The sequence below is a fragment of the Entelurus aequoreus genome, unplaced genomic scaffold (assembly GCF_033978785.1).
Source record: "Entelurus aequoreus isolate RoL-2023_Sb unplaced genomic scaffold, RoL_Eaeq_v1.1 HiC_scaffold_441, whole genome shotgun sequence".
Taxonomy (NCBI): Eukaryota; Metazoa; Chordata; class Actinopteri; order Syngnathiformes; family Syngnathidae; genus Entelurus; species Entelurus aequoreus.
Window position 1 is genome coordinate 2,320 of NW_026908335.1, and position 15,936 is coordinate 18,255.

The 15,936-nt window shown below is 40.3% G+C and overlaps 7 protein-coding genes across 7 annotated transcripts; all 7 read left to right on the forward strand.

Annotated features, from left to right (window-relative positions):
* Positions 1–2,004: 2,004 nt before the first annotated feature.
* On the forward strand, positions 2,005–7,915 carry LOC133645537 (NADH-ubiquinone oxidoreductase chain 1-like; the record flags this gene model as incomplete). Its single annotated transcript, XM_062040376.1, is given in 1 exon segment — positions 2,005–7,915. A coding segment is annotated over 1 exon segment (1,002 nt), but the record flags the coding sequence as incomplete, so codon positions are not given.
* Positions 3,576–7,915, forward strand: LOC133645531 (NADH-ubiquinone oxidoreductase chain 2-like). The gene is given in 2 exon segments (XM_062040369.1): positions 3,576–3,588; positions 4,881–7,915. Coding segments are annotated over 2 exon segments (927 nt in total). The 3' UTR covers positions 5,795–7,915.
* Positions 7,916–7,979: 64 nt separating this feature from the next.
* LOC133645536 (cytochrome c oxidase subunit 2-like) lies at positions 7,980–8,675 on the forward strand. The gene is given in 1 exon segment (XM_062040375.1): positions 7,980–8,675. A coding segment is annotated over 1 exon segment (666 nt). The 5' UTR covers positions 7,980–7,984; the 3' UTR covers positions 8,651–8,675.
* Positions 8,676–8,728: 53 nt separating this feature from the next.
* LOC133645535 (ATP synthase subunit a-like) lies at positions 8,729–10,378 on the forward strand. Its single transcript, XM_062040374.1, is given in 1 exon segment — positions 8,729–10,378. A coding segment is annotated over 1 exon segment (684 nt). The 5' UTR covers positions 8,729–8,909; the 3' UTR covers positions 9,594–10,378.
* Positions 10,379–10,528: 150 nt separating this feature from the next.
* On the forward strand, positions 10,529–12,534 carry LOC133645534 (NADH-ubiquinone oxidoreductase chain 4-like). Its single transcript, XM_062040373.1, is given in 1 exon segment — positions 10,529–12,534. A coding segment is annotated over 1 exon segment (1,074 nt). The 5' UTR covers positions 10,529–11,156; the 3' UTR covers positions 12,231–12,534.
* Positions 12,535–12,746: 212 nt separating this feature from the next.
* LOC133645533 (NADH-ubiquinone oxidoreductase chain 5-like) lies at positions 12,747–15,579 on the forward strand. Its single transcript, XM_062040371.1, is given in 1 exon segment — positions 12,747–15,579. A coding segment is annotated over 1 exon segment (1,842 nt). The 3' UTR covers positions 14,589–15,579.
* On the forward strand, positions 12,754–15,932 carry LOC133645532 (cytochrome b-like; the record flags this gene model as incomplete). Its single annotated transcript, XM_062040370.1, is given in 1 exon segment — positions 12,754–15,932. A coding segment is annotated over 1 exon segment (759 nt), but the record flags the coding sequence as incomplete, so codon positions are not given.
* Positions 15,933–15,936: the final 4 nt, after the last annotated feature.

The following is a 15,936-nucleotide window of genomic DNA, read 5'->3' on the forward strand; positions in this document are numbered from 1 at the left end:
ACGAAATGCATGCTGAAATCACATGTTCGAAGGAGGATTTAGCAGTAAGGAGAGGATAGAGTACCCTCCTGAAACCGGCTCTAAAGCACGCACACACCGCCCGTCACTCTCCCCTTTTCAATACTACTGATAAATAAGAAATACCCGAAAATTTAGGGGAGACAAGTCGTAACATGGTAAGTGTACCGGAAGGTGCACTTGGATTAATTAGAGTATAGCTAAAAAGTAAAGCTTCTCACTTACACCGAGACAACGCTTGTGCAAATCAAGCTACCCTAATACCTTAAAATTAGCCCAACCCTTAATAAGCAAATAAAAATAGAAATAACCTTAAAACTACTGAAACAATAAAACAAAACATTTTACCCCTTTAGTATAGGAGATAAAAAAGGATCTAGGCGCTATAAAAACAAGTACCGCAAGGGAACATTGAAAGAGTAGTGAAAAAATTCAACTAAGTTAAGCAAAGCAAAGATTAAACCTTGTACCTTTTGCATCATGATTTAGCTAGTATAATTTAAGCAAAGAGTACTTAAGTTTAAAACCCCGAAACCAAGTGAGCTACTTCAAGACAGCCTTAATTAGGGCTAACCCGTATCTGTGGCAATAGATTGGGGTGATCTTTAAGTAGAGGTGATAAACCTATCGAACTCGGTTATAGCTGGTTGTCTATGAAAAGAATAGAAGTTCAACCCAATCTCGTTTATTACACCACTCACGTTTAAACCCACTAAAGGTAAGAATACAAGCGATTGGAGCTAGTCAAAAGAGGTACAGCTCTTTTGACAAAAGAAACAACTTTTTAAGGAGGTTAAAGATAAAATCAGTAAAGATTAAGACCCAGGTGGGCCTAATAGCAGCCATCCTTAAAGAAAGCGTTAAAGCTCAAGCACTATAGACTCAATTATCCCTGTCATAACCCTAAAACCCCTAAACTTATTAGACTTTCTTATCAGCTGATAAGAGTAATAATGCTAATATGAGTAATAAGAGGGTTAAGCCCCTCTCTTAACACGAGTGTACATCGGAACGGACCAAACACCGAAAATTAACGCACCTAACCTAAGAAGGTAATGCATACGAAACAACTAACAAGAAAACCCACCATAAAAGTCAAGCGTTAACCCCACACTGGATTGTTCAATAAGAAAGACTAAAAGGAGAAGAAGGAACTCGGCAAATACTTTTTAAGCCTCGCCTGTTTACCAAAAACATCGCCTCTTGGATAACCAAAATAAGAGGTCCTGCCTGCCCTGTGACTATGGGTTCAACGGCCGCAGTATTCTAACTGTGCAAAGGTAGCGCAATCACTTGTCTTTTAAATGGAGACCTGTATGAATGGCATGACGAGGGCTTGACTGTCTCCTTCCCCTAGTCAATGAAATTGATCTCCCCGTGCAGAAGCGGGGATTAAAACATAAGACGAGAAGACCCTGTGGAGCTTTAGACACAAGGAAGCTTATGTTAATAATTTATATACAAGATAAACTAAATGAGCCCTTCCTAATGTCTTTGGTTGGGGCGACCATGGGGAAAAATATAACCCCCGTGTGGGAGAAATAATAATTCTTAAAGCCATGAAACACACTTCTAAGCATCAGAATATCTGACCTAAAGATCCGGCAAAACCGATTAACGAAACAAGTTACCCCAGGGATAACAGCGCAATCCCCTTCGAGAGTTCTTATCAACGAGGGGGTTTACGACCTCGATGTTGGATCAGGACATCCTAATGGTGCAGCTGCTATTAAGGGTTCGTTTGTTCAACGATTAAAGTCCTACGTGATCTGAGTTCAGACCGGAGTAATCCAGGTCAGCTTCTATCTATGAAGCACCCTTCCCTAGTACGAAAGGACCGAGAAGGGGAGGCCCATTCTAACAGAACGCCTACCCCTTACCTACTGAAGCCATATTAAATAGCCAAAAGGGGGTCTCCTTCTGCTTGAAACTAAAGCATATTAAGGTGGCAGAGCCCGGTAATTGCAAAAGACCTAAGCTCTTTGAACAGGGGTTCAAATCCTCTTCTTAGTTATAAACCTTGCCACCATCATACATCTAATTAACCATCTTTTATATATAATTCCAGTTCTTCTAGCCGTAGCATTTTTAACCTTAATTGAACGAAAGGTTTTAGGTTATATACAACTTCGAAAGGGTCCCAACTTAGTTGGCCCTTACGGGCTCCTCCAACCAATTGCTGACGGTATTAAGCTTTTTATTAAAGAACCTGTTCGACCTTCATCATCATCTTCCACTCTCTTTATTCTCGCCCCCATCCTTGCCCTTACCTTAGCCTTAACCTTGTGAGCTCCTATACCCATACCCCACCCAGTTTTGGATATTAACCTTACAATCTTACTCCTTCTAGCCGTCTCTAGCCTTGCAGTGTACTCAATTCTGGGATCCGGGTGAGCATCAAATTCAAAGTATGCACTAATTGGGGCCCTACGAGCCGTAGCACAAACGGTTTCATATGAAGTCAGTTTAGGCTTGATTTTACTTGCCTCCATTATCCTCACCGGTGGCTTTACCCTACAAACATTCAATATAACCCAAGAAGCCATTTGACTAATCTTACCAGCCTGACCTCTTGCTGCAATATGATATGTATCAACCCTTGCCGAAACTAACCGGACCCCTTTTGATCTAACAGAAGGTGAATCAGAATTAGTATCAGGTTTTAATGTTGAGTATGCCGGCGGACCCTTCGCATTATTTTTTCTAGCAGAGTATGCTAATATTCTTGTAATAAACACTTTATCAGCAATTCTATTTCTAGGAACAACCACCCTTCCTTTAGTACCATATCTTACCACCTCAGTTTTGATAACTAAAGCGGCTTTTCTTTCAATACTCTTTTTATGAGTCCGAGCTTCATACCCCCGATTTCGCTATGACCAACTAATACACCTCACATGAAAAAACTTCTTACCCCTTACACTAGCCTTAATCATTTGACATTTATCTCTTCCCATTACATTAGCAGGCCTACCTCCCCAACTTTAAATTAAAAACGATAGTTGTAACCCAAAACACCAATTTAATAAACACCCAATAAGGGTAAAAACCCTTTAATACTCCTTAGAAAGAAGGGGATCGAACCCTACTGAAGAGATCAAAACTCTTAGTGCTCCCATTACACCACTTCCTAAAAGTAAAGTCAGCTAATAAAGCCCTTAGGCCCATACCCTGAAAATGTGGGTTAAAATCCCCCCTTTACTAATGCCTCCCGTATTAATCCCTCCGGCAGTCTTAGTAACTTTAGTGTCCATTGCCTCTCTTATTGTTACCTTGGCTTTCGCAAACTCATGTTGGGTTTTAGCGTGGGTTGGATTGGAGATTAATGCCCTAGCTATATTACCCCTTATCAGTCAGCCTGCAAATTCCCACACTCTTAACCCAGCCCCTAAATATTTCCTGGCTCAAACTACTGCCTCCGTATTAATCCTCTTTGCTACCATTCTTAACACTTGGATCACTGGCCAATGATCCCTTAACATAACATCGGACCCCACCGCGCTTAATGTGGCTACCCTTGGACTCCTAATTAAGCTAGGTATTGCCCCAGTCCACATATGGTTACCAGAAGTAATAAAAGATATCCCTTTACACTCTGCTCTCCCTATAGCCACATGACAAAAACTAGCCCCCTTCACCCTTTTAGCTCAATTAACACCTCATAATTATGAGGTGCTTGTAGCCCTAGGCTTATTATCTGTTTTCATTGGCGGCTGAGGCGCATTAAAACAGCTCAACTTACGTAAACTCATAGCCTATTCCTCAACTGCCCACTGAGGGTGCATCCTTTTAATTCTTCAGTTTTCTAAACCTCTTGCATTAATAACACTTCTAGCTTACTTTCTTATAACCTTTTCCGTATTCACTTTGTCTAACATATGATATGCCATGGCTAGCCACGCTTTATGCATCTCATGATCTAAGGTAGCCCCTTTTAGCGGCCTTACCCCTCTGATTATCTTATGCCTTGGGGGACACCCTCCTTTTGATTATCATTGACCACTTTGGATGCTTTGATGATTCCCCTTGATAACCAGCTTTGGTGCCTTAACAGTACTTATAACGCTTTATTCCCTCATAAGCCTATTATTCTACCTACGGTTATCATATGCGTTTGTTTTGTTAACCCCTCATGATATAAAACCTAGCAAGACCTCCCGACATTTGATTAATCTACATATCACAATACGCCTGCTTAATACGGTGATTATAGGATTAATTACAGTTTATGTACTTCACAACATATGGCCTTAATTTTTTAAACAGCTTGAACAAGGGATTTAGGTTAACTTAAACCAGGAGCCTTCAAAGCCCCTAATAGGAGTTAAAATCTCCCAATCCCTGAAGGTTGCTTTTATACATCAACTGCACACAATAGTTGAGTAAAATTAGAACTTTGCTACTCAAACAAGCTTATTACCCTACAAATTTTAATTAAAAATACACACCTAAAACAACAAAAAGATTATTTTTTACCATACAAGCGACCTTAAACTAGTTCAGGGTTTTAAAGTCAAATGTATAAAAGAACCTTTATGCATATCTTTCTAACAGAGGACATAGATACCTTAATAATAAACGCTTTATTAACATTCTACTTGTATGGCCAATCTCGCCTTAATTTAAATTAGGAGTTGTGCCCGAATTCTAAGGGCCACTTTGATAGAGTGCTTAATAGGGGTTAAAGTCCCCTCAGCTCCTTAAAAACAGAACTTAAACACTAAGCAAGTTAAAACACCTAGTGCTTTTGTTATATATTCATAAAAGTAAAATCAGCTAATCAAGCTATTGGGCCCATACCCCAAAAATGTAGGTTAAACCCCGCCTTTTACTAATACACCCAGTTGCACTCCTTGTAATAGTATTTTCCCTTTCTCTTGGCGTTACCCTAACTTTTGCAAGTTCATATTGAATCCTAGCATGAGTCGGATTAGAAATTAATACACTAGCTATTTTACCTCTTATAAGCCAAACTATATACTCCCGCCCTGTTGAAGCAGCTACAAAATACTTCCTAGCCCAAGCTGCTGCCTCCGCATTAATCCTTTTTGCCATCATATTTAACGCTTGAACCACGGGTGAATGGTCAATCAACACAACATCGGACCCCACCGCAATTAATGTAGCTACCCTAGGACTCGCTATGAAATTAGGGGTCGCCCCCCTCCACATTTGGTTGCCAGAGGTCTTGCAAGGTGTAACTTTAACCACTGGCCTGATTCTATCCACCTGACAAAAGTTAGCCCCATTTGCCCTTTTATCTCAATTAACACCCCACAATCAAGAGGTGTTCCTCATTATGGGGTTATTATCAACCTTTATTGGCGGCTGGGGTGGCTTAAATCAAACTCAGTTGCGTAAACTTTTAGCCTATTCCTCAATTGCCCACTTAGGCTGAGTATTTTTAATTATACAATTCTCTAAGCCTCTTGCATTAGTAACACTTTTTACTTATTTTCTGATAACCTTCTCCGTGTTTACTTTATCTACTATATATAAAGCTACAACTATTAACTCCTTATCCATCTCTTGATCTAAAGCACCTGCCCTTACTGCCCTAACCCCTTTAGTTATCCTATCCCTCGGAGGACTTCCCCCTCTGACTGGCTTTGGACCAAAGTGGATGATTTTGTTTAACCTTTCAATGGCTGATCTTAATATCCTGGCAGTCCTCGCAGCATTCTCTTCCCTTATTAGCTTATACTTTTACCTCCGATTAACATATGCATTTACCCTGATAACCCCTCCAAACATCACACCTGGCGCAGCCTCTTGACGCTTAATAAATTTGCATCTCACAATACGCCTAGCTATCCCAGTAACTTTAACACTGATACTACTCCCCGTACTACCGAACATTTTGTCCATATTCTTCTAAGAACACCACACGAGGGATTATTTTAATTTATACTAGGGGCCTTAAAAGACCCCTGTGGGAGTTAAAACCTCCTAACCCTTATAAGACCTGCAGGTTATTACCCCACATCGACTGCGTGCAAAACAGACACTTTAATTAAGCTAAAGCCTTACTAGACAGGCAGGCCTTTATCCTACAAGTTCCTAGTTAACAGCTAGGCGCCCAAACCAGCGAGCATCTGTCTACCTTTCCCCCGCCTTTAAAGGCGGGAAGGCGGGGGAAAGCCCCGGCAGACGTTAACCTGCTTCTTTAGATTTGCAATCTAACATGTAACACCTCAAGGCTTGATAAGAAGGGGGATTAAACCCCTGTGTATGGAGCTACAATCCACCGCTTACTCAGCCACCTTACCTGTGATAATTTCTCGTTGATTTTTCTCCACCAACCATAAAGACATTGGCACCCTTTATTTAGTATTTGGTGCTTGAGCTGGTATAGTAGGTACTGCTCTTAGCCTCCTTATTCGGACTGAACTCAGTCAACCAGGTGCTCTTCTTGGAGATGACCAAATCTACAACGTCACCGTGACTGCCCATGCTTTCGTAATAATCTTTTTTATAGTAATACCAATTATAATTGGGGGTTTTGGAAACTGACTTATTCCTTTAATAATTGGTGCCCCTGATATAGCATTTCCTCGTATAAATAATATAAGCTTCTGACTTTTACCCCCAGCTTTCCTTCTTTTACTTGCATCCGCAGCTGTGGAAGCTGGAGCTGGTACAGGATGAACAGTTTACCCCCCCTTAGCCGGCAACCTTGCCCATGCCGGAGCTTCTGTTGACTTAACTATTTTTTCTCTTCACCTGGCTGGTGTCTCATCAATTCTAGGGGCTATCAACTTTATTACCACTATTATTAATATGAAACCCCCTGCAATTACACAATACCAGACCCCTTTATTTGTATGAGCCGTTCTAATTACAGCCGTACTTCTTTTATTATCCCTTCCTGTATTAGCAGCTGGCATTACCATACTGCTCACTGACCGGAATCTAAACACGACTTTCTTTGACCCCGCTGGAGGTGGAGACCCGATCCTCTACCAACATCTATTCTGGTTCTTTGGTCACCCTGAAGTGTACATTCTTATCCTCCCCGGGTTCGGCCTTATCTCACACATTGTTGCCTATTATGCAGGTAAGAAAGAACCCTTTGGGTATATAGGAATAGTTTGAGCAATATTAGCCATCGGTCTTCTTGGATTCATTGTCTGAGCCCACCATATATTCACAGTTGGGATGGATGTAGATACCCGAGGTTATTTTACTTCTGCTACAATAATTATTGCTATCCCCACAGGCGTGAAGGTGTTCAGCTGACTGGCCACTTTACATGGCGGTTCAATTAAATGAGAGGCCCCTTTACTATGAGCTCTTGGATTTATTTTCTTATTCACTGTCGGAGGCTTAACAGGGATCATTTTAGCAAACTCTTCTTTAGATATCGTCCTCCACGACACATACTATGTAGTTGCTCACTTCCATTATGTCCTCTCCATAGGGGCTGTATTTGCAATTATAGGAGGTTTTGTGCACTGGTTTCCTCTATTCACAGGCTACACCCTCCACGGAGGATGAACTAAAGTACACTTCACAGTTATATTTACAGGTGTAAATCTTACATTTTTCCCACAACACTTCTTAGGCTTAGCTGGGATACCACGTCGATACTCAGACTACCCCGACGCCTACACCCTCTGAAACACAGTCTCCTCAATTGGCTCACTAGTCTCACTTGTAGCAGTAATTATATTCCTCTTTATTATCTGAGAAGCATTTGCTGCTAAACGAGAAGTACAGTTTATTCAACTCACATCTACTAATGTAGAATGGCTGCACGGATGCCCTCCCCCTTATCACACATTTGAAGAACCTGCTTTCGTCCGGGCTCTTCCACACAACGAGAAAGGAAGGAATCGAACCTCCGTAAAATAGTTTCAAGCCACTTACATTACCACTATGATACTTTCTTATATAAGATGTTAGTAAAATATTACACTACCTTGTCAAGGTAGAATTGTGAGATAAACCCTCGCACACCTTAGCAATGGCCCACCCCTCCCAAATAGGCTTCCAAGACGCAGTATCCCCCGTAATGGAGGAAATACTCTACTTTCATGACCATGCTTTAATAGTCGTCTTTTTAATTAGTACAGTTGTGCTTTATATCATTGTTTTAACGGTCTCAACTAAATTAACCAATAAACTTCTAATTGACTCTCAGGAGATTGAAGTTATTTGAACAGTGCTCCCTGCAATTATCCTACTCTTAATTGCATTACCTTCTTTACGAATTCTTTATCTTATAGATGAGGTATCTAGCCCTTATCTTACAGTTAAAGCATTAGGACATCAGTGATACTGAAGTTATGAATATACTGATTATGAAAATCTGACTTTCGACTCTTATATAATCCCAACTCAAGACTTAACACCTGCTCAGTTCCGCCTTCTTGAAGCAGACCATCGAATAGTCGTACCATTAGAATCCCCGATTCGAGTTTTAGTCACTGCAGATGATGTACTTCACTCATGAACAGTCCCTTCCTTAGGTGTTAAAATAGACGCTGTACCAGGCCGCCTAAACCAAACAACATTTACCTCCCTTCGTCCCGGTGTGTTTTATGGACAATGCTCCGAAATCTGCGGGGCTAACCATAGCTTTATACCTATTGTTGTAGAGGCTGTGCCCTTAAAACATTTTGAAAACTGATCTTCTTTAATACTACAGGACGCCTCGTTAAGAAGCTAAATAGGGAGACAGCGTTAGCCTTTTAAGCTAAAAATTGGTGATTCCCACCCACCCTTAACGCTATGCCTCAGCTAGACCCCTCTCCTTGACTTATTACTATAGTATTCTCATGGGTCATTTTCATCTTTATTATCCCTGGCAAGGTTTTAAACCATAAACCCCTTAATAACCCTGCTTTATTAGACTTTATAGCCCTACAAAATAAACTCTGATTTTGACCATGATAGTAGACCTTTTTGACCAGTTTATCTCCCCTACCCTTTTAGGAATCCCCTTGATTATATTAGCTCTCACCCTTCCATGAACACTATTCCCTTCCTCACCACCCTTATGACTCAACACACGACTAACCAACGTCCAACTTCGAGTCTTTATACAATTCACACACCAAATACTTCAACCCCTTAATCAACCCGGGCATAAGTGAGCCTTAATCTTAACCTCATTAATATTGTACTTAATTACATTAAATCTTCTAGGAATACTACCATATACCTACACCCCTACAGCACAACTTTCCCATAACTTAGGGCTGGCTGTACCTATTTGACTAGCCACAGTAATTACTGGTATACGAACTAATATGACCAATGTTTTAGCACATTTTCTTCCTCCCGCTACCCCATCTGCTCTTATCCCTGCTCTCGTAATCATTGAAACTATTAGCTTATTCATCCGACCCTTAGCATTAGGTGTACGGTTAACAGCTAACTTAACAGCAGGCCACCTTCTGATGTACCTTATAGGTGCCGGGGCATTTGCCCTTTCTTCAATTACACCTCCCGTAGCTGGCCTTACCTTTGTTATTATGCTTTTATTAACCCTCTTAGAGTTTGCTGTAGCCATAATTCAAGCCTATGTATTTGTCCTTCTTTTAAGTTTATACTTACAGGAAAACGTCTAATGGCCCATCAAGCACATGCATACCATATAGTTGATCCCAGCCCTTGGCCCTTAACAGGGGCAGCTGGCGCCTTTTTGTTAACCTCAGGCTTAGCAATTTGATTCCATTTCAACTCATATACACTTCTCACCCTTGGTATTATTATTCTTTTATTAACTATGTTTCAATGATGACGAGATATTATCCGTGAAAGCACTTTTTTAGGACATCATACCCCCCCTGTTCAAAAAGGCTTACGCTACGGAATGATTCTCTTTATTACTTCGGAGGTGTTCTTTTTCCTAGGCTTTTTCTGAGCTTTTTATCACTCTAGTTTAGCCCCTACTCCAGAGCTTGGAGGGTGCTGGCCACCCTCTGGAATTATCACCCTTGACCCTTTTGAGGTCCCCCTATTAAATACTGCTGTCCTCTTAGCATCAGGTGTAACAGTAACCTGAGCCCATCATAGCATCATAGCAGGCGAACGCAAGCAAGCCATCCAATCCCTCACTCTAACAATCCTACTAGGGTTTTACTTTACGTTTCTTCAAGGAATGGAGTACTACGAAGCCCCTTTCACAATTGCCGACGGGGTTTATGGTTCCACTTTTTTTGTAGCTACAGGCTTTCACGGCCTCCACGTAATTATTGGATCCACATTTCTAGCAGTTTGCCTTATCCGACAAATTCAATACCATTTCACATCCGCCCATCACTTCGGGTTCGAAGCTGCCGCTTGATACTGACACTTTGTAGACGTAGTGTGATTATTCCTTTATATTTCCATTTATTGATGAGGATCATAATCTTTCTAGTATTAGTTTAGTATGCGTGACTTCCAATCACTCGGGCTTGGTTAAACTCCAAGGAAAGATAATTAATTCCTTTATTATAACTTTAGTAATTACTTCTGCCTTATCAGTCATTATAGTTACCATTTCATTTTGACTTCCTCAGATAAATCCAGACCTTGAAAAACTTTCCCCTTACGAATGTGGCTTTGACCCCCTTAGCTCAGCACGCCTCCCCTTCTCCATTCGATTCTTCTTAGTCGCAATCTTATTTTTGTTGTTTGACTTGGAGATTGCACTCCTGCTCCCCCTCCCCTGAGGTAATCAACTTATATACCCCTTCCATACTTTAATATGAGCCTCTTTTGTACTTGTACTTTTGACATTAGGTTTAATGTATGAGTGGGTGCAAGGCGGATTAGAATGGGCAGAATAAGTACTTAGTTTAAACAAAACATTTGATTTCGGCTCAAAAAACGTGGTTAAAATCCTCAAGCACTTTAATGTCACTAATTCACCTTGCCCTTTCAAGTTGCTTTATTCTAGGTCTAATAGGCGTTTCATTTCACCGTACTCATTTACTATCTGCTTTACTATGCCTAGAGGGAATAATGCTTTCGCTTTACCTAACACTCTCTGTCTGAGTATTACAAATAGACTCACCCAATCTCTCGTTAGCCCCCATGCTCCTTTTGGCATTTTCAGCATGTGAGGCAGCAGTCGGATTAGCCCTTCTTGTAGCCACCTCACGCACTCACAACACTGATCACTTAAAAGCACTTAATATCCTACAATGTTAAAAGTTCTTATCCCAACCATAATATTACTCCCAACTGTTTGACTAACCCCATTTAAATGACTTTGACCCACAACTTTGACTCACAGTCTTGCCATCGCATTAACCAGTTTATACTGAATAAATGCATCTTCTGAGACAGGGTGAACAACCCTTAATCAATTCATAGCAACAGATCCGTTATCAACCCCTCTCCTAGTACTCTCTTGCTGACTACTTCCTCTTATAGTCTTAGCAAGTCAAAACCATTTAAGCAATAACCCCCCTAACCGCCAACGGACTTTCATTACATTACTTATTACACTACAAACCTTCTTAATCCTAGCTTTCAGTGCTACTGAGTTAATTATATTTTATGTGATATTTGAAGCCACCCTTATCCCTACCATTTTAATTATTACCCGTTGAGGTAACCAAGCTGAACGTTTAAACGCAGGCACTTATTTCCTATTCTATACTTTAGCTGGATCAATACCACTTCTTGTAGCTCTTTTAATACTTCAAAACAATGCCGGCTCCCTCTCCATATTTATTATGCACCACTCACTTCTCTTAGAGATATCTACTTCAACTAAGCTGTTGTGAGCAGGCTGTCTTGTGGCCTTCCTAGTTAAGATACCATTATATGGTATCCATCTTTGGCTCCCTAAAGCACACGTAGAAGCCCCTATCGCAGGGTCAATGGTTTTGGCCGCTGTACTCCTTAAATTAGGTGGTTATGGTATAATCCGCCTTTTAGCTCTTTTAGACCCTCTCACTAAAGAACTGGCCTATCCATTTATTATTATGGCTCTTTGAGGCGTGGTTATAGCAGGATCCATCTGTCTCCGACAAACAGACCTTAAATCTATAATTGCATACTCCTCAGTCAGCCATATAGGTCTTGTTGCTGCCGCTATTTTAATCCAAACATCATGAGCTTTTAAAGGGGCAATAATTTTGATAATTGCACATGGCCTTACTTCTTCAGTATTATTCTGCTTAGCTAACTTTTATTACGAACGAACCCACACCCGAACCCTATTATTAGCTCGAGGTATACAAGTGATCTTCCCATTTATAGGTTTATGATGACTTGTAGCAACCGTAGCCAATTTAGCTTTACCTCCTCTACCAAATTTCACAGCAGAATTACTTATTATTACCTCATTATTTAAATGGTCCCCCTTAACCATTCTATTAGCCGGTGCAGGGGTTATTATTACTGCTGCTTACTCACTGTACCTTTTTCTTGTTACTCAACGGGGCCCTCTCCCTAAAGAATTTATTGAGCAGGACCCAGCTCTTACTCGAGAACATCTAATCTCAAGCCTAACTCTTCTCCCACTGGTATTCCTAATCTTTAAACCACATCTAATTTGAGGTTTCAAACATTGTAGGTATAATTTAAATAAAATGTTAGATTGTGATTCTAAAAATAAAAGTTAAAATCCTTTTACCCACCGAGAGAGAGAAGAAAAAACAAAAACTGCTAATATTTGTTGCTTTGGTTAAACTCCAAGGCTCACTCGCACACTTTTATAGGATAACAGCTCATCCGTTGGTCTTAGGAACCAAAGACTCTTGGTGCAAATCCAAGTGGAAGTTATGTACCCCACCTCTTTGGTTTTATCATCCACTCTTTTGATAATTCTTATTTTTCTTATTACCCCAGTTCTAAACACCCTCTCATCAAAACCCCTCCCCCAAAACTGGTCTTCAACACATGTTAAATCTGCAGTTAAAATATCATTTTTTACCAGCCTTATTCCTCTTTTTATTTTTTTTAACAATGGAACTGAAACTATTGTCTCCTCATTCACATGAATAGACCTTGCAACATTTGATATTAATATCAGCCTTAAATTTGATATCTACTCTATTGTTTTCACCCCTGTTGCCCTATACGTGACTTGGTCCATCCTAGAATTTGCTTCTTGATATATGCACTCAGACCCCGCGATAAACCGTTTCTTCAAATATTTACTTATCTTCTTAATTGCAATAATTACCCTTGTAACAGCTAACAATATATTTCAATTATTTATCGGTTGAGAAGGGGTTGGGATCATGTCATTTCTACTAATCGGATGGTGACATGCTCGAGCAGATGCAAATACAGCAGCATTACAAGCAGTACTTTATAACCGCATTGGTGATATTGGCTTAATTATTGCCATAGCTTGAATTGCAACAAACCTTAACTCATGAGAAATACATCAAATCTTCTTATTTTCCAATAACATAGACCTTACTTTACCCCTCCTTGGACTCATCCTTGCAGCCGCAGGAAAATCAGCCCAATTTGGGCTTCACCCCTGACTACCTTCTGCTATAGAAGGCCCTACCCCGGTTTCTGCTTTACTTCACTCAAGCACTATAGTTGTAGCAGGTATTTTTCTTATAGTACGCATAAGCCCATTACTAGAAACCAACCCTTTAGCGCTCACACTTTGCCTTTGTCTTGGAGCATTAACAACACTTTTTACAGCAATTTGCGCTTTAACACAAAACGATATTAAAAAAATTATTGCATTTTCCACATCAAGCCAACTTGGCCTTATAATAGTAACTATTGGCCTCAATCAACCACAACTTGCTTTCCTTCACATTTGCACACACGCATTTTTCAAAGCCATACTATTTCTTTGTTCCGGTTCCATTATTCATAGCTTAAATGATGAACAAGACATCCGTAAAATAGGCGGTATACACCGCCTAACCCCTTTCACTTCATCTTCTATAACCTTGGGAAGTTTAGCTTTAACTGGCACCCCTTTTTTAGCAGGTTTTTTTTCTAAAGACGCAATTATTGAAGCCTTAAATAACTCCTATCTGAACGCCTGAGCCCTTCTCATTACACTACTTGCTACTTCGCTCACAGCTGTTTACAGCCTTCGCGTAATCTTCTTTGTATCAATAGGTAACCCTCGATTCCCTTCTTTACCCCCTATTAATGAAAATAACCCCTTAGTTATTAACCCTATTAAACGCTTAGCATTTGGAAGCATCGTAGCTGGACTACTTATCTGTTCTAATATTTCACTTTTGAAAACGCCTGTAATAACCATGCCTTTTTTTGCTAAAACAGCAGCTATTGTTGTCACTTTAATGGGCTTCTTAGTAGCCTTAGAACTGGCTTTAATAACTTCTAAGCAAGCCTTCATTACCCCATCCTTAAATACTCATCGCTTCTCTAACTTGTTGGCTTTTTACCCTAACATTATACACCGTACTTCACCTGCAAATAGTCTCACTTTTGGACAAACAATTGCCACTCAGGTTATGGACCTATCCTGATTAGAAAAATCCGGACCTAAACTTATAATCTCATTAAACACCGCCTTGGCCTCTACAGTTAGTAACGCACAAAAAGGTGCAGTCAAAACATACCTTACTTCCTTACTACTCACCCTAGTCTTAACCACCCTTATTTTTAATTTTAGATAGCACGTAAGGCCCCTCGCTCAAATCCACGGGTTAACTCCAAAACAACAAATAACGTTAACAATAAAGCTCAAGCACCAATCACTAATATTCAACACCCCGAGGAATACATCACACCCACTCCACTAGTGTCTGATCGTAATAACCCTAGATTACTTATTTCTTCAAGGGGAGAGACTGACCCTTCAAGCCCCCCACTTCAACAATAAATAAATGAAAATCCAACCAATACTAGATAAAATAATATCCGCATGAGAACTGGTAAGCTACCTCACCCCTCAGGATAACGCTCTGCAGCCAATGCCGCAGAATAAGCAAAAACGACCAATATACCCCCTAAATAAATTAGAAAAAGAATTAAAGATAAAAAAGACCCCCCAAAATAAGCTACTAACCCACAACCAGCCCCGGAAGCAAATACCACCCCCAAGGCTGCAAAGTATGGAGAAGGGTTTGAAGCCACAGCAGCAAATCCTAAAATTAAACCAATTAATAAAACTGATAATACATATGACATAATTTATGTTTGGGTTTTAACCAAAACCAATGACTTGAAAAACCACCGTTGTAGTTCAACTACATAAACTAATGGCCAGCTTACGCAAAACCCACCCAATACTAAAAATTGCTAATGACGCATTGGTAGACCTACCCGCTCCGTCAAATATTTCCGTCTGATGAAACTTTGGATCGCTTTTGGGTCTCTGCCTAATTTCCCAAATTGTAACAGGCCTTTTCCTAGCAATACATTACACTTCTGATATTGCCACAGCTTTTTCATCAGTGACACATATTTGCCGAGATGTTAACTTCGGGTGATTAATCCGAAGTATGCATGCCAATGGCGCCTCCTTTTTCTTTATTTGTATTTACCTCCATATCGCACGAGGGTTGTATTATGGATCATATCTATACAAAGAGACCTGAAATGTTGGAGTACTACTTCTCCTTCTTGTAATAGCAACAGCTTTTGTAGGTTATGTCCTCCCTTGAGGTCAAATGTCTTTTTGAGGCGCCACAGTAATCACGAACCTTCTTTCCGCCGTACCTTATGTTGGTAGCGACCTTGTCCAATGAATCTGAGGCGGCTTCTCTGTCGACAATGCTACCCTAAACCGATTTTTTACATTCCACTTCCTACTTCCATTTGTAGTATTGGCAGCCACACTTGTCCACCTTCTTTTTCTACATGAAACTGGCTCAAACAACCCAGCTGGCCTAAACTCTGATGTTGATAAGATCTCTTTCCACCCTTACTTTTCCTACAAAGATCTATTAGGCTTCGCGGCATTACTAATTGCACTAACTACTTTATCTTTGTTCCTACCTACCTTATTAGGGGATCCCGATA